The sequence below is a fragment of the Rhinopithecus bieti genome, unplaced genomic scaffold (genome assembly GCF_001698545.2).
Source record: "Rhinopithecus bieti isolate Rb0 unplaced genomic scaffold, ASM169854v2 scaffold_44592, whole genome shotgun sequence".
Lineage (NCBI taxonomy): Eukaryota > Metazoa > Chordata > Mammalia > Primates > Cercopithecidae > Rhinopithecus > Rhinopithecus bieti.
The window spans coordinates 35,407-58,549 of record NW_016818423.1 but is presented as its reverse complement, the minus strand read 5'-3'; the positions used below and the strand labels follow the sequence as shown (position 1 = coordinate 58,549).

Sequence of the window (23,143 nt, the reverse complement as noted above, 5' to 3'; positions counted from 1 at the left end):
AGGAGAGAATACTGTGCCGTTTCTCACATTTTTCAGGCCTTTGGCTTTGGCCGTACAGGTTCCAAACCTCAAAGGTAGAAATGAGGTGGGGCTCGCAGCCAGGAGGGAGTCACAGGCCAGTGGTCTGGCAGGAAGCTGACCTTCAGCCTGGGTGAGCTGCAGGGGGCACCCAGGAGCCCCTCAGGAGAAGACAGCCCTGGAGCTCCCTTGGCTGCCACCACTCACATGCCGCCCACACAGCTGTCCCCAAGGAAGACCTGTGTCCTGGCTCTGCTCCTGACCAGCTGTGTGTCTTGCAGCAGCAGATCACTGGCCCCTTGGGTCTATGGGAGCTGATCTGTGCCTCTCTGCTATCTTCCTCTGCTGGCCAGGGCTGGGGGAGGCTCAGCTGAGAAAGGGTTTAAAGGACAGGAAGAATCACAGTGATAATCGTGATCAAAATGCCTCCCACTGTGCAGTCCTTACCATGACCCAGCCCCTCCTAAGTGCTTCATCTAGGTTAATGGAAAGGACACAAGACTCCCAAAGTCTTTGTTTAAATATGAAAGCTGGCAGAGTCATGGGTTTTATTTTTACCTCCAGGCATGTGGGTGAAGAGGGAAGTTCCAGTGATGTTCTGACTTAACAAAGAAAGCTTACAAGTAATTCTGCCTTTGAGGAAACAGAGTTGTCTGTTTAAATATTGATATACCATGGCAGCAAATTTTTTTTTTTTTTTTGAGACGGAGTCTCGCTCTGTCACCCAAGCTGGAGTGCAGTGGCCGGATCTCAGCTCACTGCAAGCTCCGCCTCCCGGGTTCATGCCATTCTCCTGCCTCAGCCTCCCGAGTAGCTGGGACTACAGGCGCCCGCCACCTCGCCCAGCTAGTTTTTTGTATTTTTTAGTAGAGACGGGGTTTCACCGTGTTAGCCAGGATGGTCTCGATCTCCTGACCTCGTGATCCGCCCGCCTCGGCCTCCCAAAGTGCTGGGATTACAGGCTTGAGCCACCGCGCCCGGCCATGGCAGCAAATTATTAAGCAGGATAACCAGCCAGAATTACAGACCTTTCAGGATTAAAGACGACTCTCTAGGATCTGGGAACCATCTCTGAAATCAGGGGATCTTAGAAGATTCCTTTGTCAGAAATAACATTGACAAGGGCAGTTCGACAAGCAGATTTGTATTTGCCCTGCTGCGGCCATGGCAGCATGGAGCATTTCCTTGTCCTTATCTTGATGAATTCAGAGGGCCTGAAGTTTTCAAGGGTTCCACCTGTCTGCAAAGAAGGTATGAAAAGCAACTTGAAGAAACTCAAAACTTATCATTCGTAACGGAAAACAGCAGAATATAAATAGTGAGCTTATGTAGAGTGTTGCCACCTGCACGTACAGACAACGAGATGGGCATTACCATTATCCACACTTGGTGCAGGAGGAGGCGGAGGCTCAGGGAAGTTCACGACTTGGCCAGGGTCACACAGCAAGGAAGTAAGGGCTATACTCGTGCAGATGGGGACTGTGGTCTTGGTGGAGTGCGTTGGGCTCCAGCGACAGGGGGCCCAGGCTTGGCTGTGGCCTCTACTGAGCAGCTGTATTTGTTCCTGTGGCCGCTGTAATAAAAGACCAGAAACACAGTGACTACAACAACACACATTTATTGTCTTACAGTTCTGGAGGCCAGAAGTCAGGAATGGGCTTCGCTGAGCTAAAATCAAAGTGATTCCCTTTCCAGCCTCTGGAGAAGCAATTCCCTTGCCTTTTCCAGTTTCCAGATGCAGCCCGCACTCCTTGGCTCATGGCCCTTCCACCTTCTGCAGAGCCAGGCACGAGGCATCTTCTAGTCTCTCTCTGATCTTCCTCCACTTATGGGGACCCATTTGATGACCTCAGGGCCATCCAGATAATCCGGGATAATCTCCCCACCCACCTCAAGATCCTGAATTTCGTGGCGCCTGTGAAGTTCCTTTGCCATGCCAGGCCATGTATGCACAGGTTCCAGAGATCAGGGTGGATATTTTTTTGGGGGGGAGGGACATTATTCTGCCTATCGCAGTGGCTTTGGCCAAAGGGTCTGACCTTTGGGATAATAGCTATCCTCTCCATAGGGAGTTTGGTGGGAATTAAAATAAGGTGATTCAGACTTGTATTCCACAGGGAGTGACTGAAGCACCTGCCAAGGGGCCAGTGTGTGCTGGAGCCTGGTGACCCAGTGATGGACAAATGATTCCATCAGAACTCCTGCTTCTGCGAGGGAGGCAGTGCCTGAGGGGACTCAGAATCAGACAGATCAGGGGTTCAATCCCAGCTCCGCCTCCTCCTAGCAGCCCGAGTATGGGTGAGATCGGGGAGCAGGGAGGGGCTGGAAGGGAGAAAACAAACAGATGCATTCATGTGACCTCATTTCACCTTCACCGCAGCCCTGCCAGGCAAACTTCTGTTCCCTCCCAACCCCTCCCCCTCCCCACCATTTTGCAGAGGTGGAAACAACAGCTCAGAGAGATCAAGTGCCTTGTCTGAGATCACACAGCTACTAAGCGGGGAGCTGGGATTCCCCATGCCCCAGGATTCCCAAACGGATGCCACCCACTCCACCTCCAGGGCTGTCTGCCACATCTGCTTCCTCCTAGGCTGTGGCTTCCTTAATATGTTCTTTAAATTGACTTACTGCCTTTTTTTTTTTTTTTTATTTTTTTTTTTAATTATACTTTAAGTTCTAGGGTACATGTGCATAACGTGCAGGTTTGTTACATATGTATACTTATGCCATGTTGGTGTGCTGCACCCATCAACTTGTCAGCACCCATCAATTCATCATTTATATCATGTGTAACTCCCCAATGGAATCCCTCCCCCCTCCTCCCTCCCCATGATAGGCCCCAGTGTGTGATGTTCCCCTTCCCAAGTCCAAGTGATCTGACTTACTGCCTTTTTTATTTGAGTGCGTTCTTTTAAAATGAGACTTTATATTACTCCTATAAATGGAAAATCACAGGATTCACGGGCTAGTTATGTATATTTTTATAATGCACATTAAAATTAATGTATCACCATAAAAATGAGAAATGCTCATCCATAGACCTTGTACAATTATTCCACATGCCATCAGTGTGTTGCATCCCTCTCTCTGGGAGTCGGCTTCGCACCTGTCCTGGTGTCACCAAATCACAATGTTATGAATGGCTATCGTTTATTATGATATGAAATCGTCAAATGGCTTCTGTGCACAATCAAATGCAGACTCCCCAGCATGGTCTCAGGGCCTTCCTGGCCCCTGGTTTCCTGATCTCCAGTTCCTCTGGCCTTGCTACTCTTAGACAAAGGAGGACTTCTCTTGTTTTTCTGCCTACTCAGCCAGAAGATCCCAGGTCATGGGCCTGTGGAGCCAAAGTTCTTAACCACTGCACTGTGTCACCTTTCTATGATGTCCGGCCTCAGCAAGGCTTATGAAGGAACAGAAACAGACTTGAAAATAAAGTTGGGGGCTGGGTGCTGTGGCTCAGGCCTGTAATCCCAGCACTTTGGGAGGCTGAGGTGGGCGGATCATGAGGTCAGGAGATCGAGACCACCCTGGCTCACACAGTGAAACCCCATCTCTACTAAAAATACAAAAACTTAGCCGGGTGTGTTGGTGGGCGCCTGTAGTCCCAGCTACTTGGGAGGCTGAACCTGGAAGGCAGAGCTTGCAGTGAACTGAGATCATGCCACTGCACTCCAGCCTGGGTGACAGAGTGAGACTCCGTCTCAAAAAAAAAAAAAAAGAAAGAAAAAGAAGTTGGGAAGGGATAGGCAAGGCCTCCCAGGAGCCCCAAGGTTGCAGAGTCCCCTTGGTCTCATTGGCACAAGGAGAATGGTTTGATCAAGTCCACCAACCAAGTTTTGTGGGTCTAACAGTGCAACTTCTGCCAAGTGGGAGGAGCTTAGGGACTTTTTATAACCTCTCCTGGGGCAGACATGATGGGCTGCAGCAGTGTCCAATCCTAACTCCACGATCTCCTGGGAGGGCAGGGCTTCATGGCAGTTCCTGTCTGCTCTCCACTAGAAGCTTGGCATTACTAAGGGGCTCAGTTGTGGGACAAAGCAGGGCTTCTTCTAGAAATGTTGCATCTACTTCCTATTCCCTTTCTTTATTGCAATATGGGTAACTTATCATCTGAGGAGGGAGTAGAGATCCCAAGGTAGCTTGCCGTATAGTTGTGCTTATTCATTCCAACTTTTCCCAAGATCAAGGGGAAAAGCAATCCCTGATTTTGTGTGTGTATGGGGAGGGAGTCTCGAGGTCCTGAAAATGAGGTTTGGGTCTCGCAGATTGCTGTAAAGAGTTATTGACCCAGCTAGAAGAGAAGCCTAGCTCAGGGCCTGGCGCACAGTTGATGGGTTTGCTTAGTGGTTATTCTTCCGTCCTTGTCTGGAGCCCTGCATGCCTCTTCATAGCTTAGGAAGAACATGCTTCTCCCTGTGGCTCAGGGTGAGGAAGTGGGAGAGAATGCCAGCTCCAGGGAGGCTTCTAGCACCAGTCAGCCTCAGTTAAAATCCTTGTACCTTCATTGACTAGCTGTGTGACCTTGCACAAATAATTTCCCCTCTGTGCCTCAGTTTCTTCATCCGTAAAATGGGGATCATAATAGTACTTCCCTCAAAGGATTGAGGTGAGGATGAAAGGAGTGAATCCAGGAGCATGCCTGGAAGAGGCAGGAAATGCCTCCTACACAATAGCTATTTTTGCAGCCAGAGAGATCTGGGTTTGAATCCTGCCACCAGTGCTAACTACTGTGTGATTTGGGGCAAGTGCCTTGACCTCTCTGGGCAGCTGTTTCCTCATCTGGAAATGGGCTTGGTAACAGTCCTGGCTTCCAAAGTTGGTAGTGTGCTTCTAGTAAGCAAGGTGTGTGAAACGGCAGAACCCCGGCCCTGGTGCAGAGCAGGGCCTGATGACGGTGTTAGGGTCTGTCCTCCCCGGAACCCCCTCCTGGGAATGGCAGAGGGCGGTGGGGTGCTCTGAGGCAGGCTGCTGCCCTGCCCCCGCTCCCCCTCCCCAGCTGCCCCACCCCAGCTGTGACGACCTTGTCCCTGCCTGTCTAAGGGGCAGGAAGGAAGTGAGGAGGGCAGCCAGCAGCTTCCCCTTTTCTGCCCTGCTCCAGGCACCAGGCTCTTTCCCCTTCAGTGCCTCAGAGGAGGGGACAGCAGCACCATGGATCCCCGCTTGTCCACCGTCCGCCAGACCTGCTGCTGCTTCAATGTCCGCATCGCCACCACTGCCCTGGCCATCTACCATGTGGTGAGTGTGGGGGCCCTGGGTGTGCGTGTGTGCGTGCTTGCGGGAGTGTGCATGTCTGCGGTGACCCCTCATCTACGGAGCCCTGCAAATGAAAGAGCTCCTGCTCTCCACCTCTCAGGGGGACCCTGGGCAAATCCCTGTCCTGCTCTGGGCCTCAGTTTCCTCCTCTGCCAAATGGCTGGGGGGACCCGCAGGAGTGAGGAGTAGGGGAGCAGGAATCCACTTTCCAGGCAAATGTAACTGACGTTCACTCGGAGGCTGGCTCTGTTTCTGCCTCTGTGAGATAGGGCACAGCAGCAGCCGGAAGGTTATTTGTGTGCAAAGCCAATAGCAGATGTGAAAGTGCTTTGGAAGTCAGGGATCTTGGAAGGAACGTGGGCTGGGATTGTTTGACCAGGATGTGAGGTCGGCCACAGACACAGCCCCGATTCTTCCCCTGGGGCCTGAATGGAGCCTGGACCACTCAAGGGGACAAGAAGTGGGCATCACCCGTTTGTGCTTCCAGTGGGAAGGGAGGGGCCGAGTCCTCTTAGCTTCCAGCTCAGTCAAACCACGGCCTTCTGCCTACCAAAGAGAACTTGCGACCTGTGCTAATAATTAGGGTAACTTGCCCGGCCCAAGCTCCTGTTGGGCAACTTGTGAAGTCACGGCTGTCCCTGGTTCCTCCTTTCCTGGTAACTCACAGTGTGATCTTGGGCAAGTCACAGTGCCCGGGGGCCAAGGCTCCCCCTCTGCCTGGTGTGGCTGAGGGTCAGGGTCCTTGTACTGTCCTGCCTAGACCCACCTCACCCCCAAACTCCTGGCCACACCCATCTCCCCTAGACCCAGGCGACTTCCTCCTGGGGTGACTCAGGGCCTGTGGTTGGTTAACAGTTTTCTCATGAGTCTGGAAGGGCTTCCTCAAAATTAGCCTAGATCCACATGCTGCAGTGGGCTGCTGCACACTCAGACCTGCCTGTATCTGCTTCCTGTCACAGGCAGGGCAGGCAGAGCTGTGGCAAGAGCCCAGCCTTCAGGAGGGTGATGCTGTTCAGTGGTTAGCGCACGGCCTCTGGATGCGGACTTCTGCATGCAATTTCTGGCTTCCCTGCTTCCCAGCTGTGCAGCCTTGGGTGATTTACTTAACCTCTCTGAGCCTCAGTTTCCTTATTTAAAAAAATGAGGATGTGAGTTATCATACCCATCTGATAGGGTTTGTTGTGAGGCTCAGGGGGTTGATATATACAAAGCTTGCAGAACCGTGCCTGATGCACAGGTGAGTGCTTTATCATTCGTTGTGCATCAGACATGGCACCTGCTGTCAGCATCCTTGGAGTCAAGCTGTCAGATTCAAGGACTCTAATTTTGGGAGCAGGAACTCAGAGGTTGTCCTGCCCAGCTCCTGCCAATGCAAGAGCTGAGAGAAGCATATCACTCTTTGGGTGTCCCTGTACCCTGTCTTTTAGGCCTTCAAGCTCTGAGACTATGTAGCATTCTTGGAAGGACAGTGTGGCATGCAGGGGCATCTCACAGGTAGCAAGTCCCTGGGTCCTCACCCCAGCCCTGCCACTAACTGGCTGTGTGGGCTCTCTCTGAGCCTCAGTTTCCCTTTGATAAAGTCAAGGGTAAGGTGATGTTGACTGGCTCAGAGGTCTCCAAATCTGATGCCTCCAGGGTCTGGGCAGGCCATGTGAGTGACAGCAGGGGGCAGATGGGCCTGCGGTGACCTGGGGAGCCCTTGCTTGTCCCACCCTGAAGCTGCTCTCTGTTTTTGCTGGTTGTTGCCACAAAGGATTGTGGGCCCTGGTGGCCACCCTTCTGATGTTTGGAGAATAGGGAGCAGGCTTTTGTATCACATCTTCTGATGTTTCAATGCTAGTGATTGGTGCACGGTAGAAAAAAAATCTCTGTGCCAGCCAAGTCGAATCCATTTGCAGGCTGTGTGGGCCCAGAGGCTGCCCTGCAAACCCGGGACTGTGGGGCTGTTAAGGTTTCTTGTTGATCATGCCATCTGATGTCCTCACCTGTAAATGGTGATGTGATATACGGTCCCTGCTCACAGAGCTGAAGAATGTGTGGGCCCAAGCAATCATGGAAGACTTCTTGGAGGTGGTGCCAGTGGCAAGAGGGAGAGTTTGGTTGTGGGCAGTATGGAAGGGGAGGAGAAACGGGTGAGCAATGGCGTATATGTTTGGCTTCTACAGGGACACAATAGAGACCAACCTGGAGTTTGGGGAGGAGGTGATAAAGGTTTTGAGTGACAAGCTAAGACTTTGGATCTTCCCTGCAGTGTACCATTGATATTTTGGGCTGGATAGTTCTTTGTCATGGGGGAGTGAATTGTGCGTTAGAGGAAGTTCAGCAGCATCCTTGATCTCTACCCACTACCTACCAGTAGCGCTGCCCCTCTCTCTACCCTGCCTCTTGTGATAACCAAAAGTGTCTCTAGTTATGGGGCCCGGTGTCTCCCAGTTGAGAACCAATGCCTATGAGTGATGAGATGTTCTAGAGCAGGAGCAGGCATAAGAACAGAGGGGTGTCCTGGAAGCTGTGCGCTCGGCCCAGGTTGTCTCCAGGCTGTGGTCCTCAGTTGACTCCAGTGGGGGGTTATCTTCCTGCACCCCGAAAGAGTCTTCTCTCCTTCCCAGAAAGGGCAGGGCTTGGGGGCTTTCCTGTAGGCTAGCAGGTGTGCTGATAGGACCTTGAGCATCTGCATGGAAAAAGAGAAGCTGTGGTCCAGATGTGTCAATAGCCCATGCTGGCTGTCATCTGGACCCAGCCATGGGTGACGACTCTGCACATCACGAGCTATTTGTGGACTTGGCCCCTCTGGGGAGGGCTAAATTGGGCCCTTGCCATCCTGAGACAGTGCCATGCTCTATTGAGTCATGAAGGCATTATTACATGAGGGAAACCTGGTCCGCAGCTTTGGGCTCGAGCGTCTTCCTCAGGATGTCACTGGGTTTGTGTAGAGGATTCTCTGGGTCACCCAAACTTGCACACTTTGGGAAGCCAGCAAACTTTCTTTCTTTTTAAAATTTATTCTTTTTTCCAAAGTTCAGTAACTTGCCCATCTTTTGTTGTTTGTTTTGTTTTGTTTTGTTTTTGTTTTTAAGAGATGGGGTCTTGCTCTGTCACCCAGGCTGGAATGCAGTGGTGCCATCACAGCTCCCCGCAGCCTTGAACTCCTGGATTCAAGTGATCTTCCCGCTTCAGTTTCCTGAGTAGCTAGGATCACAGGTGCATGCCACCACGCCCAGCTAATTTTTACTATATATCTATTTGTAGATACAGTGTCCCACTGTGTTGCCCAGGCTGGTCTCAAACTCTTGGCCTCAAGTGATTTTCCTGCCTTAGCCTCCCAACACTCTGGGATAGCAGGCATGAGCCACTGAGCCCAGCCTAGATAAATTTCTTAAATGGATCTCTTGGGTCCTGGCTTTTTGTCAACCTGAAGCATGTCCTAAGTCAGTGGGAGAAAGTGGGCACCCCCAGAAGACACATTTGCCCAGAAATCTCTTCCTTTCCTGACCCCTCTTCTCCAGGGTGCCCCGAATTCCACTCTTAGAAATGCATTGTCTAGGTTAAAAAAACTTAACACCTGCTATGATTTCAACAGTATCGAAACAGGATACGTCAAAACAGGGCGAGGAGGAAATGTGTCTGGGTTCTAGGATGGTGGAAGCTCTATTTTTTCTACTTTTCTGTATTTTCCATATTTGGTACAATGAGCACGTACTCAGAACGGTTTTAGATTTATGAAAAAATTGCAAACACAGTACAGATAGTTCATGCGTCCCCTGTGCCTAGTTCCGCTATTGCTAACATCTCAATATTAGCGATAGAGCACAGTTAGTGTGGTGTGTTTGTTGCAATGGGTGAATGAATATTCGTGGGCTGGTTATTAACTAAAATCCACGCTTTACCCCTATTTCCCCAGCTTTCCTCTTACATCCTTTTTCTGTTCCAAGGTTGCATCCAGGATGCCACGTTCCATTTAGTCTTCATGCTTCCTTAGGTTTCTCTTGGTATGATGGTTTCTCAGATTTTTCTTGTTTTTGAAAACCTTGACAGTTTGAGGAGTATTTGTCAGGCATTTTGTCAAATGTTCTTCAGCTGGGGTCTCTGGTGATTTTCTCATGATTAGACTGGGAATGTGCTTTTGGGAGGAAGACCACGGAGGTGACATGCCAGTCTCAGAACATCATACTAAGAAAAGGTTCTGCCAACTTGACTCACCACTGTTGCTGGTAACGTTGAGCCCCCGGCTGAGGTTGCTCCCTTGTAAAGTTACTCTTTTTTCTCTCCTTTCCATGCTGTATGTTTTAGAAGGGAGTCACTGTGCTGTTCCATGCAGCCCAAGTTTGATGAATGGGGAGTTCCGCCCCACCTCCTTGAGGGCAGAGTAGCTACATAAATTACTTAGAATTTCTCAAGGAGATTTGTCTGTACTCCTAGTTTATTATATAAATAAATGATGTATTTGTATCACAGGGACCCAGGGATCTTTACTGTATGCTTTGGGTTATAACCCAATGCTACTTTACTTTGTGGCTCAAGTATACTACTTTTAAATCGGGAAAAATTAAAAAAAAAAATAAATAAGGCTGGGTGTAGTGGTTCATACCTGTAATCCCAGCATTTTGGGAAGTTGAGGTGGGTGGATCACTTGACGTCAGCACAAAACCCCGTCTTTACTAAAAATACAAATATTAGCTATGCATGATGGCGGGAGCCTGTAATCCAAGCTACTCGGGAGGCTGAAGCAGGAGAATTGCTTGAACCTGGGAGGCGGAGGTTGCAGTGAGCCGAGATCGCACCACTGCACTCTAGCCTGACAGAGTAAGACTCTGCTTAAAAAAAAAAAAAAAAGGGCTGGCCATAGTGGCTCACGCCTTTAATCCCAGCACTCTGGGAGGCCGAGGCGGGTGAATCATGAGGTGAGGAGATAGAGACCATCCTGGCTAACACAGTGAAATCCTGTCTCTACTAAAAATACAAAAAAATTAGCCAGGCATGGTGGTGGCGCCTGTAGCCCCAGCTACTAGGGAGGCTGAGGCAGGAGAATGGTGTGAACCCGGAAGACAGAGCTTGCAGTGAGCCAAGATCACGCCACTGCACTCCAGCCTGGGCGAGAGAGTGAGACTCCATCTCCACAAAACAAACAAACAAACAAACAAACAAAAAATGTAAAGCATTCAAATCATAGTATTTGAAGAAGGAGTCGCTATTGCCCTGACCTTGTGCAGGTAAGTCCCCCCATGTCTTTCTGTGCCCAGTCCCAGGCTGGGATACAGCCCTGACTCATTCATGGCCTCTGCCCTAGAGGGGCCAGTCTGCCAAGGAAAAACTGTGATAAGGACAACAGATGACATTGCTGGCTATGATGGGGGCACAGATGCAGGGCTGGAGGTTGGGATTCTGGGATAGTTTCTTGGAGGACGTCTGAGTCCTAAGGATGAGTAGGGCTTTGCTTGGGCACCTTGGAGAAGAGGCCATGCTGGGCGGGGAGAGTAACATGAACACAGGTTTGAAGGTCAAGGACCCTGCGGTGCTTCAGAGACCTAGGAGGTTTGTCAAACTGGGTTAGGAGGGGTAGCCACGAGGTGTGTGGGGGAGCAGGGTGGAGAGGTCCCCAGGGATGGGACCTGCCCGAGTCCTTTGCTTTTACAAGCTTCAGAGCTAAGAGGATGGATCTCTGCTCGGTCTGTCAGCTCATTTTGCAGATGGGAAAACAGGTCCAGCAGGGCCCCTTACTTGCTCCAGGACACATGGAGAGGTGGGGCAGGAGCTTCCTTCAGGCCCCACTGCTGGCACACAGGTGTGTGGAATGATCCAGAAAGTGGGCAAATGAGTTCCTTCCCCGGCCCATGGCTGGGGTGGTGTGTCTGTCTGGGAGGCCCTGCCCTCATCCAGCCTCCCACCATTCATTTCTTCTTTATGGTCCAGTTCACAGGAAGCTTCCTCCTCCAGGAAGCTCTCCTGATTTGACCTCCTTAGAACTCCTGGGGCTCTTTTCTCTGCTCCACTTCGGGGACAGTGATTTGTGATTGAAAGGAACACAGGCCCGTCTCCATTACTCACCGGCAATGTGACTTGAGCAGGCAGGCACATTTGTTATCTGAGCCTTGCCTTCCTTATCTGTAAATGGGGCCAGTGGTCCCTGCCTCAAAAGTGATCATTTGGAGGAGGCCCTAGCGAAGCCGGGTCGGAGCTAGCAGGCGAGTGCCTGAAGTGGGCTATGGAAGAAGAACACAAGGCCCCCCACTTTTTTTTGAGACTGAATCTCACTCTGTCATACAGACTGGAGTGCAGTGGCGTGATCTTGGCTCACTGCAACCTCTGCCTCCCGGGTTCAAGTGATTCTTGTGCCTCAGCCTCCCAAGTAGCTGGAATCACAGGTGTGTGCCACCACGCCTGGCTAAGTTTTGTATTGTTAGGAGAGATGGGGTTTCACCATGTTGGCCAGGCTGGTCTCAAACTTCTGACCTCAAGTGATCCACCCGCCTCAGCCTCCCAAAGTGCTGAGATTACAGGCGTGGGCCATTGTGACTGGCCCCACTCCCCTCTTGAAAGTTCATCTGTTTGGGGTTGAAAAATGGGTCCAAACTGCCAGGTGGGGAAAACCCTGGGTGAGAATCTGTTAGAACTTGCCACCTTTACGCCCAATGCCCCTGGACTGGACAGAGAGGCTGCGTTCTCTGCCACTGCAGCTCTGTGCCCTTTATGGAGGGGTGAGGAGGCCGGTGGAGGCAGGGTGGGAGTTGTAGCCCCTCCTCAGTGTCAGAACTGAGTTGTTCTCCTCACCTCAGGGGTGTGAACCCCAGCTTCTAAAAGCAGGAGAGCCCCATGGCCCATCCCATCGAGTGAGTGGCTGAAGGGCCTAGCCTGGCCTGGCCGAAACTTCTCTGTTTCCAACCTGGCCCCGAGGCCTCCAGGAAATGAGGCTTTTATTTTGAGCCTAGAGCACCAGCCTGAAACCAGGACTTCACTCTGAGCTCACTGTGAGGCGAGCGTTGGTCTCCCAGGGGACCCCACCCTGCCAGGGGAAGTAGCGCAAAGCACCCCCTAATGAGGCAGGAAGCAGAGCCATGAGCTGCACCGCCTCAGCCCTGCGCAGGGGCTGCTTGCGACAAGGCACTCCTCCCCCAGCCTCAATTTCCTCCCCAGTCAAATGGGGATCAGTAACTCCCATTTGTGGCACTGGACAAATGGCAGCTGCCACTGGGGCCGCCATTTTACAGATGAGGAAACTGAGGCTCAGGAGGGCAAGTGGCTCTGAAGCCTGTGTTAGATAAAGAATCTGAGTCCAAGTGTCTGCTCCAGGCGGAGGCAGGGAGGGCAGGCTTCCTGGCAGCCATGGGATTGGGTGGGAGGGTCAGTTCTGCCATCCCCAGAGCCTTGTTCTGAGAAGCACAGAGCCCATGTGTAAACAGCTGATTTCAATTCTACCTGCAAAATCAGAAAAACGTGAGACTCATGTTAGAACCTGTCTCTCAAGACTGGCGCAAGGATGACATGAGAGAGCGTGTGGTTGGTTGGCCCTCCCTACCCGCAGGTTCCGCGTCTTGGATTGCAAATTGAAAATACTCAGATGCAGAGCCCGTGATACAGAGGGCCGACTGTGTATGTTCAGAAGAGAACCTGGCATCTAATAAATGCACAATAATAGTATCAATACTTAGTATCAATACTTATTATCACTGTTGTGGGTCTTTGTTCTGAAGATAAAGGGAGAAGTGATGGTTTGAGAGAATCGTTGGGGGAGTGGAGGGGGCTTCCCCAGATATCTAGGAAGTGGAGGATGACAGGGCCTTGTGTCATACCTGGAGGCCAACTCTGAGCCCCCAACTGGCTGCTCCTCAAGGGAGATTTGATAAGCTACCACCAGCCAGCATACCGCTGCTGCTGGGATTCACTGGCACTGTTTGTTTTTGGGGCAAAGTTAGCCCAGTCACAGCACTTCCTGTGCTGCCTGTGACAGCCTCCTCCAGTGCCCTCTGAGCCATCTGAGTCTAGGTTCGCTAGGCTTTTGCATGAGCCATCACGTCTCCTGCATGCTCTTTCCCCTTTCTCTCTAACCCCAGAGGCCCCACCCTTGCCAAACCAGTGGATCCGTGTGTTCTCCCAGCCAACTGCTGCCATTTACTGAGGCCTGCTGTGTATTCAGCACATGGATGACGCCAAATCACAGTTCACTAAGAGGAACGTTTTGCGGCTTCCTGAATGCAACTCACACACACTGGCCTCTGCCCATGCCCTTTCCTCTGCCTGGAACACTTTTCCCATTGCTCTTTGGGGGAATCTTCTTCAATATTCACCTCCTCTGAGAAGCCCTCCTTGACCCCCACCGTTGGACCCTGAGCTTTGGGTGTTGACCCAGAGCCCTGTGTGCTGGGTCCCTGGGAGTCGTACCCTCTGGCCTGGATGCTCATTTGGGTCTTGACCCAGCCTGATTCATCTTCATGATCCTGTGGAACCTGGCACAGTAGGTGTCAGCCAATCTCTGTTATTTTATTTTATTTTTGCAAACCTTTTCTTGATGTGTAATTTACCAATAGAAAAGCACAGTTATCATAAGTGCACATCTTGGTGAGCTTCTACAAGGTGAACACATCCATGTGACCTCCACCCAAACTAAGAAATCAGACAGGACCAGCACCCAGAGGCCCCTAGAGCCCCCTCCTCGCCACTGCCCCACCCCCACTGACTTCTACCCATCTATGTAGTTCTATATCACATACATCTGTAGAACTACGTAGAAATGAAATTCTGTAGCGCGTGTTCTTTTGCGAGCACTTCTTTCTCCCAGCGCTATGTTTGGGAGTATCATCTGTGTGGTTGCGGGTAGCTAACTCATTTTTTCCATTGCTGTGTATACTCCATTGTATAAATCTACCACAATGCGTTTGCCTGTTTTCCTGCAAAAGAACATTTGGATTGATTCCAGCTTGGGGCTGTTACAAATAAGGCAGCCACGGCCACCAGGCTCCGTGCTGGGTGTCCACACACAGCCACCTCTGCAGCTCCGCTGATGTTTCTGAATCACTGTCTTCAGTGATTTACTTTTCACACCCACTCCGGGAGGTGCATGGATTCTTCTCTCCCTTCTACAGCTGAGGAAATGTTACAGATGAAGTAGCGTGGCCAGGCCAGGATCCCACAGGGGATCGGCGACTGCACTGGGGTTCTCACTGAGGTCTGTGAGCCCCAGAGCCCAGTGGAGGGAGGAGGGGATGAGGTGGAGGTGGGAGGGAGGACGAGGACTGCAGAAGAGTGAAGAAGAGAGAGAAGCAAGGCTCTGGGGAGCTGTAGGCAACCAGGAAGGGCTGCTGCGGAGTGCATGGCCCCAGGAATGGGGGCGTCTAGTGGTATCTGGGCTGGCTGGAGAGGTGGTTGGGGAGATAGAGCTCTTGGGGGGCTGGCCCTTACTGAGCCCCCCATAAGCTCTGACCAGAAGCACAGGGTGGGGGAGGGGAGCTTCCTCTTGACAGTGACACATCTGACTCCCTTCTGACATCCTCCTCCCAGACAACCCGGGGAAATCAGGGTGGGCAGGTGAGGTTGAGGGGACTGAGCTTCAGGGAGGGGCCATAATGATAATGATGATGGCAGAAGTGTGAGGCCATAGGACACAGGGTCAGGGTGGAGCAGCCCTGAGCAGGAGGGGCAAGGGAAGGCTGTGGAACTTGGGACCCATTTGGCAAACTGCATTGTCTGTTGGGAAGGGTTGAGGACAAGCCCGGGCGTGTCTTCTTGTGCAGCCTCTGTCCTGGGCTCGCACATTTGGTAGGAGGAGCCAATGAAGTAAACGGACAGGAAAGTGTCCACACTCCGGCTGGCACGATGGGTGCTCACTGAAGGCTGGGTTCTTTCCCTGTAACCTTTACCTCCCTGAAAATCTCAGAGGGTGGGTCTCTGCCTGCCTGCTTCTGAGATGGTGGGTCCTGGGCATCAGAGAGTGTGAGAGAGAGTGGGCCTGTTCTCCTGCAGAAGGGACTGGTCTTTGAACCCCAGAATTGGGGGTTCTGGTGTCATCACCACCAAGCACATGATCTTCCTTATCACCATCCTATCCTAATGTCCCCACTGCCGTCACCTCCATCACTGTCACCAGCATCACCAGCAGCATCTCTGATCATCACTGTCATCACCATGCCAACTCCAACAACATCCCAATAGCCACTCCCTGTCTCACATGGTCACCATGGCCAGTGCCTCCCGGGTGACATCTGGTGCACTGTTTACACGGCATCCCCTCTGGCACCGCCATCCTTATTGCCCAGCCATGTTCGGTACTGACCCCATTGTCCCCACCTTCCCTGATTTCCCTCCTCCAGCCCCTGCCCCCATTCTTTTAGCTCAACCTGTTGCTTGCTCCTCAGAGCCACCAGAAAAGAAACAAACCCCCCTGCCCCCTGGCCACTTCCCCACCGGCCAGCTTGGGGAAGCTGTGTTTGTCATTAAGAAAGAAGTGCTGCATGCAGACGGGAATAAGAACTGAAACCAAAGAGGGGCAGAAGGAAGAGGCGAAAAGCGGGAAAGGAGAGTGGGGGTGGGAAGAGTGGCTGAGCATGGCTGGGACCGCAGCCTGAGCCCGGCTTGGAGGCAGGAGGACAGAGCTGATTTTGACCCTGCAACAGTTTTGGTGTGTGACCTTGGGCTGGTCGCTGTCTCTCTCTGGGCCATACTTCCCCACTGGTAACATCCTCCTCTCAGGGAAGAGACACTCCCGCACCTTCTGAGTTTCCCTGGAGAGACTGAAACACACCTGCACTGCCAAGGCCTGTAGCCTTGCACATGACATCCCCTCTTTTGGAATGCTTTCTTCTCTTCTGTGTTGGAAAACTCCTACTTATCCTTCAAAACCATGCTCGTGGGTTTCCTGTTGGTGAAACTCCCCTTAAGTTTTTTAGATAGCAATGCATTATCCCTCATCAAGGACCCCAAGCCCCATGCGTGTCCTTTGTCATGACTCAGCACACCATTCACGCATTGAGTTCCCTGGAGACTGAGACACCGGCACGTCACAGTCAGTGGCTTGTCTAGACAGAGTTGGAGGTGGTGGGTGCTCAGAGGGTGTTTACTGAGAGGTAAACATGCCCAGAGGTACCAAAAACCACCACCCAACTGTGCTTGCTTGTGGTGCACCTGCTGTGTGCCCGGCTCTGTGCACCGCATGATGCCATTTGACCTCAGCAATCCTGTGAGGCAGGTCAGTGATTAACCCCATTCCTCAGATGAGGAGCCGAGGCCCAGAGAGGTTAGTGGCTGGCTCAAGGGTACAGAGCTCAGCTGGGGCCTGGGGCCGTCTGACTCCAGCACCCCAGCTCTTATCTTCATGATCTCACCAGCATAGAATGAAGGGACAGTGGGTTAAAAGATGCTGTAATAGGGGAACAGGTGGGTGAGGGCATGCTGTCTGCCTGGGCATTGTTGGAGGAGAGAAGCCTTGTGCCTGTCGTGGGAAGGCTTGGGTTCCAAGGTCACAGCCCAGCTGGGCTCTCAGAGCTTAGGGAGAAGGCAGTGCTGTGTCCAGGTGGAAACCAGGGGCATGAAGGGAAAGCAAGGGCTGGGGGCTTGGAAATTTTTTTTTTTTTTTGAGATGGAGTCTCGCTCTGTCGCCCAGGCTGGAGTGCAGTGGCTGGATCTCAGCTCACTGCAAGCTCCGCCTCCCGGGTTTACGCCATTCTCCTGCCTCAGCCTCCCGAGTAGCTGGGACTACAGGCGCCAGCCACCTCGCCCGGCTGGTATTTTGTATTTTTTAGTAGAGACGGGGTTTCACCATGTTAGCCAGGATGGTCTCAATCTCCTGACCTCATGATCCGCCCGTCTCAGCCTCCCAAAGTGCTGGGGTTACAGGCTTGAGCCACCGCGCCCGGCCAGCTTGGAAATTTTGGCTCTCTGCATACTCTGTAGGTCATCCAGGTACTTTCCAGGAATTACCAATAGCTGTTGGTTAGGGACATGGGTGGGGCAGTGAGGGCCTTCTGAGGGGTAGGGTGCTGGCCCTGGGGTGGCTGGGGGTGGAGGACTGTGGGCAGCCTGGGTGAGATGTCCTGCAGTGTGTAGGAGCTCCACCCCACTGACCCTCCTGCGGTCTGTCATCCCAATGGCCCCAGGGGAAAATGAGGGTCTCTTCTCATTGACCAAAGGCGAAAACTGAGGCCAGGGAGAAGCCAGAACCTGACCAGGGCCACACAGCAGTGAGGCAGTGGAGGAGGCCTCCTGCTCCTCAGCTCTGGTCTCCTGAGCTCTGAGGGGCTGGGGCTTGGCTGCCAGGGAAGAGTGGGCAGATGGCTGGAGAGATTCTGGAGTCCCAGGGGAGCCAGCCCAGCCTTGTGGGAAGCCCCGGACCCCAGGAGAGAGGCAACAGGGTTCACACCCCAGCCGGGCCACGTGACACAGGACATGTGAGTTCTGTCTCAGCCTCCATTTCCTCATCTGTAAAACAGGAAAATGTTGCCTCTTTTGTAAAGTTTTGGGAGATTGCAGTGCAAGCCTGTGTGTGCAGGTCTGAGCACACAGTAGCTGCTGAATAAATATGAGTTCCTCTCCATTCTATGTCCTAGAGAGCAGCATGGGTGCCTGGAGCTGAGCTTCCTTCCTTTCTCCTGGGTCAAGGACTGGCATCTTCGTGGAAGGTCGGGGCCCCGCAGAGTCTGAGTCAGGCTCTGAGGTTGCCTCGCTCTGTGACCATGGACCGGTCCCTGCTCTCTATGAGCCTCGTGGGCCACCGGGCAATGGGGACAAAGTCCTCCCCCGTCCCCTGCCTCAGGGTTGTTGAGAAGGTGAAATAGGGGGAGAGTGAGCTGGGTTTTAAGTGCAGGTGGTTTTCACAAAAGTAGAAATACCTCTGGTGTCTGGTGCTCAGGCTGAGGGGAGGGAGGGGGGACTGCAGAGGGAGAGGGGATGGGGGCACCTCTCTGCCTCCACTGAGGCACTGAGGGAAGGGTCAGGCCTCAGGCAGAGCTGGGTGGCTGGGAGATGCTGGGCAGTGGAGGGAATTGGCCAAGAATTGAACCTTAGCCCTACTTATGACCAGCTGGGAGACCTTGGGCAAGGCCCTGGACCTCCCTAAGCTGCACTTTCTTCATCTGTGAAATGGGAGTGAAAGTATTAAGAATAGTCCCTTTGCTGAGTAGAGGGAAGATCACGTGGCATGGAGTTAGGCTATACAGATGTCCCCTTCTTCCCCTGGGGTGGTTGGAGGGGTTGCAGGGCAGTGAGGGATGCTTGGAGGAGAACAGAGGAGTTGAGAGGGGAGTTGAGGATTAGTAGAGGTCTCTAAAGTCGGGTAATGTTCAGGGTGACCTCATGGCCTCAGGATGACAATAGCAAAATTCTAAATTTTTCAATCATACAATTTTTTAATTTCTAGAAATTTTTTAGTAGCTGTTTTATGATGTTCATGATAAACTAGGACAGTAACACATTCCTGTAATTTAGAAAGAAAGGAAAATAGAGGCGTGTGTTCAAAAGGTTTTACTGACATAGGTGCATGATCAAAATATCTAAGTCCTCCCCGGGGTTCAGGCTAGCAGGGCTCTGAGGCATTTTGGGGGTCAGGGGAATGGGAAGGCATCAGAACAGCACTGGGAGACTTAGGCTCCCCCCTCAACTTGCTGTGTGTCTTTGGGCAAGCCATCTAATCTCTCTGAGTTTATAAAACAAGCAGAGGGAGCTTATAAAACAAGTAGATGTAGGCTCCTTCTAGCAAGGAGAGGTTGAGATGATCTGATTCTAGGCTTCGTTCCAGATCTCAGATACTCCTGGAATCTCGAGACTTTGAAAGTCTTCTCGTTTCACAGCTGGTTGATGCTCATGGTCCTTCTCTAAGCCCAGCTGTGACTCATCTGTGATCTGCTTACATACTCCCAGGAACAGGGAGCTCACCACTTCACAGGACACCCCGTTCTGTGCTGGACGGAGTTGTCATCTGCCTCCCTTTCTCTTTCTCTCGTTCAAGGTGAAACTGAGAGGAGAGGGACTGCGGCTTGGCCTTTGGGGACTGAGGAAGGAGTTTTTCTTTCAGGGCTGTTTCCTCTGAGTGTTAGCCACAGCCCTCACCACACCTGCCTTCTGCTCAGGGTGCTCTCGACTTTCATGATGAGACAAAGCCTTTCCAGCTCACTCTCCAGCAGGTAGAGGGGGCAGTTAGAGCATGCACCATGCTCCTGGTACTACTGCCCAACCACGTAAGCTTGTCCCAGCCAAAAGCAGATTCTGTTTGCTGGGCACCCCCTGCCAGTCTCTGAGCTCAGTGTTTTGTAAATATAATGCAATTTAATCCTCACTGAATCCAGTGATTGCAATTTTCCAGATGAGGCAACTCAGAGAGGTTAAGAGACTTGCCCAAGGTCACACAGTGATCTGGATTCAAATCCCTCTTGATCTGGAGCCCAGCTCTTCATCACTCTTCTGTTCAGTCGCTTTCCACGCCCCTAAACAGGATGTAATGTGGCAGGAAGACAAGTTGAGACCTGTGTCTGAGCTAAAAAAAAAAAAAACAAACCCACACAGTCAGCAAGGGGGAAACAGATGGTGGGTAGCTGGTTGCCTGTCAGCTGAGCATAAGTTACCAGTGCAGGGCTGCCTAGAAAGCCAATGTAAACTTAGGGCCATATCAATAGAGATAGGGCACCCACTAGAAGGGAGGGGACAGTCTTCTTGTTCTTTATATGGGCAGAGGGTACCTGGAGAACTGCATGTGTGTCGCAGGGCAAGGGTGGAGGGCTTGCTGCAAGGACATGGACACACATAAGGTTGTGAGTTCCCCATGGCTGGAAGCACTTCAGTAGAGGCTGCGTGGCACTGGATTCCTGCACTGGTTGGTGGGAGGCGTGGACAAGGTGATCGCCAAGGTTCTTTCAAACTGCAGTTTTGTGGCTGAATTTCAGTGGTTTCTAGGTCCACCCCAACACTCTGGCCTATCAGATTCGCGCCTTCCCCATCATTCTTAGCAACGGTCCTCTGAGAGTGTGGGGTTCATTTGTTCATTCATTCATTCATTCATTCATTCAACAAATACAACAGGTAGGGGAATGAACAAAGAGACACACAGGCTTTCCCTGCTTGGAACCTACAGTCGAGTGGGGATAACAGTAGTAATAATAGCACAGATTGAGTGCTTACTATCTGCCAGGTACTTTAAGTGAATTATCTCATCTGGCTCCACCACAATCCTATGAGGAAGATGTTATTATTCCCTGAGGGGCCATGGGAGACAGGGATTGAGGGTTAGATGCTCTCCAGGGCCCTCCCGGGCCTGTGTTGATGATTCCGGGAACCTGAAGCTCTATGATGCTCTCTGATCCCCAGAGCCTGTTGTTACAGAAGGGGGTGCAGCGGAGGGGCCTTCAGCTTCTACCCCCTACCCCACCCCTTTAAGCCTGACCTTCAATAGTAACAGTTACCACTCTTACTGAGAGCCGGACCTGAGGGCTCTCCTGGGATAGTCATATTTACTCCTCACGGTAGCCTCCTAAGGAAGTTGCTAGTATTATCCCCATCTTGCAGATGGGCAAACCAAGGCATATAGAAGTCAAGTAGCTTGCCCAGGGTCACACAGCTGGAGAGAGGAAGACCCAGGATTCTGAGCATGGGCTCTCTATGTAAAGGCCACTCTTTTGTCTGGGATGCCCTACTGACCTAGCATGCCATCCACTCCAGGATCCTCACTACTGGCTTCCCTGCTGTACACCACAAAGGTGGGAAGAGCTGGTCAGGGGGTCGTGATGCAGGCTCAGCTGACTGAAGCTTTGCTTTGCCTCCAGATCATGAGCGTCTTGTTGTTCATCGAGCACTCCGTAGAGGTGGCCCATGGCAAGGCATCCTGCAAGCTCTCGAAGATGGGCTACCTCAGGATCGGTAGGTCCAGGGGACGCCGGTGGAGTGGCGGGGGGAGGAGGACAGGGAGGGCCCTGGCCAGGGATAGCCAGGCTGGGGTTGGAGGCCCTGTCACCTCTCCATGGACGATGGATGACCTCTGGCAAGTGTCTTCCTTTCTTGGGGCCTCGGCTGTTTCATCTGCAAATGGGGATGTTCCACCTGACCCCACCCACATATGCAGGTGGTGAGAGCAGATGGAATGGCACTTTGCAAACCCCCACCAGCTGGTAAAGGTGACAGCCTCACTCTTCTGCTTAAAGCTGTCAGTGGCTGCTCATCACACTAGAATAAAATGGAAACTCCTCACCTTGGGATCCAGCCGCTGCCCACTTCTCTGACAGCATCTCTCTGTGATTCTTCGCCCCACACCTTGCTTCAGCCACACTGACCTCAGCAACCTTGTCCCTGTCTCAGGCCAACTCCTCATTGCTCTCAGGCCACTCCCCAGGGATGCCTTCCTCAGCCTCACCCTGGCTGAAGTGGACCCCAGCCTGCACCTCCAGCCCAACACCCTCTGTCGCATCCTCTTGTGCTACGTGGGATGTTCTGCTTTTGTCTTTGTATCTACACCAGACTGAGGACTGTGTGAGGGCAGGGCCTGGGCTTTCCTGTGCACCCTCATGTCCCCAAACCAGTGGTTCCTCAAGTGTCTTCCTGGGAGCCTGGCTGGGGTGCCGGGGGTACCCCTGAGCGCCTCACTGCTCTCCTTGCCTTTCAGCCGACCTGATCTCCAGCTTCATGCTCATCGCCATGCTCTTCGTCATCAGCCTGAGCCTGCTGATCGGTGTGGTCAAGGTGAGGGCTCAGGAGCCCCGCTGCCCCCACCCCTTCCTGTTATTCACACCCACTGATGGGCAGTGCGGGGTGCTGAGAGGGTGGGAGGCGGGTGTGTTCGGAGGTCCTACCTACATGCTGAGATCTTCACACTTACCTTTTGGAGAACCATGTTTCTCCCTGAGATTCTCTGGGCTGGTGACCTTGGTTCCCTGGTAACATGAGCCTCCACAGGGCCGGGCATGGTGGGCTATGCTGGTCACCGACACTTTGGTGAGAATTAGCTGATGACTCACTTCCTTTTAAATGGCAGGTGGAAGCAGGGAATTTGGAGAGTGAAAAGAGGAAGTGTTTTTTCTGGGGGTGAGGGAGGGGAGAAAGCACTGGATTTTGTAATGGATGAGAGGAGCCGAAGCAGGAGGAAAGTAGGATGCATGCAGCTCTATCCATGCAGTGACAGGTGCCAGCACCCTGAGGGGGACCTATGCCCTGGAAGGCCCCCAGAGAGCTCATAATCTAACTGGGGAAGATGGGCCCTCAGAGAGACAGGGACAGTCTAGTGTGACAACGAGGGGCTCCTAGGCCCAAGGCAAATCTGGTGGGAGAACTGAGATGGGCTGCAGCTCAACCCCCTGCAGAAGAGGAAGCCACTGTCCCTTGGTCCCCAGAAAGGCAGGAAGCCAGGGCCTCATCACATGGCCATGAGAGTAGGATCCAGAAAGAGGGTCCTTCCTGTGCAGACAGGGGCCTGGCACTTGCAGGGCCAGAGGAGTGGGGTGATGATTTGGTGCTGGTTTGGAATGCATCCAACCTACCTAAAATGCCAACACCCACTTCCCTTGCTAACACCCACTGTGTCTTGGAACCCATGCTCCCCGGGGAGGCCGTTTGCATTGTGCAGGGTGGCTCTGGGTGCTTGTGCAGAAGCTCAAATGGTTCAGCTAGGGAAGTGGAGAAATGGAGCAAGTGGTCCCTGAAGACTCTGAGATCAGTCAAGGTTGTTCTGGTTGCCTCCTGAGTGATTTTAAATGACCACATGAGACACCAGGAAACCTCTGTTTCCGTGATTTTGTCCCCAGCTGTGAGAACATATGAATGAATACTGGTCACGGTGATCACTTGCTTTCAATTGAAGGAGAGGGATTTCAGCCTCTTCCTGGCAGGGCCTCTTACTGTGACTTTGGATCCCTGGGAGTGGCCCGCGGAGGGAGGTCCAACTGTATGTGGGGTGGTGGTGGGGAGA

General features: G+C 52.3%; 1 protein-coding gene across 1 annotated transcript in view; it reads left to right on the top strand.

The window, feature by feature from the left end:
- The first annotated feature begins 5,083 nt into the window (after window positions 1–5,083).
- LAPTM5 (lysosomal protein transmembrane 5) overlaps window positions 5,084–23,143 on the top strand; it is a 26,451-nt gene continuing 8,391 nt past the window's right edge. The window contains exons 1-3 of the mRNA XM_017857074.1: window positions 5,084–5,256; window positions 21,012–21,105; window positions 21,845–21,921. Of these exons, the coding sequence (XP_017712563.1) occupies window positions 5,170–5,256; window positions 21,012–21,105; window positions 21,845–21,921 (258 nt within the window). The 5' untranslated portion in view covers window positions 5,084–5,169. The remainder of the gene's footprint in view (window positions 5,257–21,011; window positions 21,106–21,844; window positions 21,922–23,143) is intronic.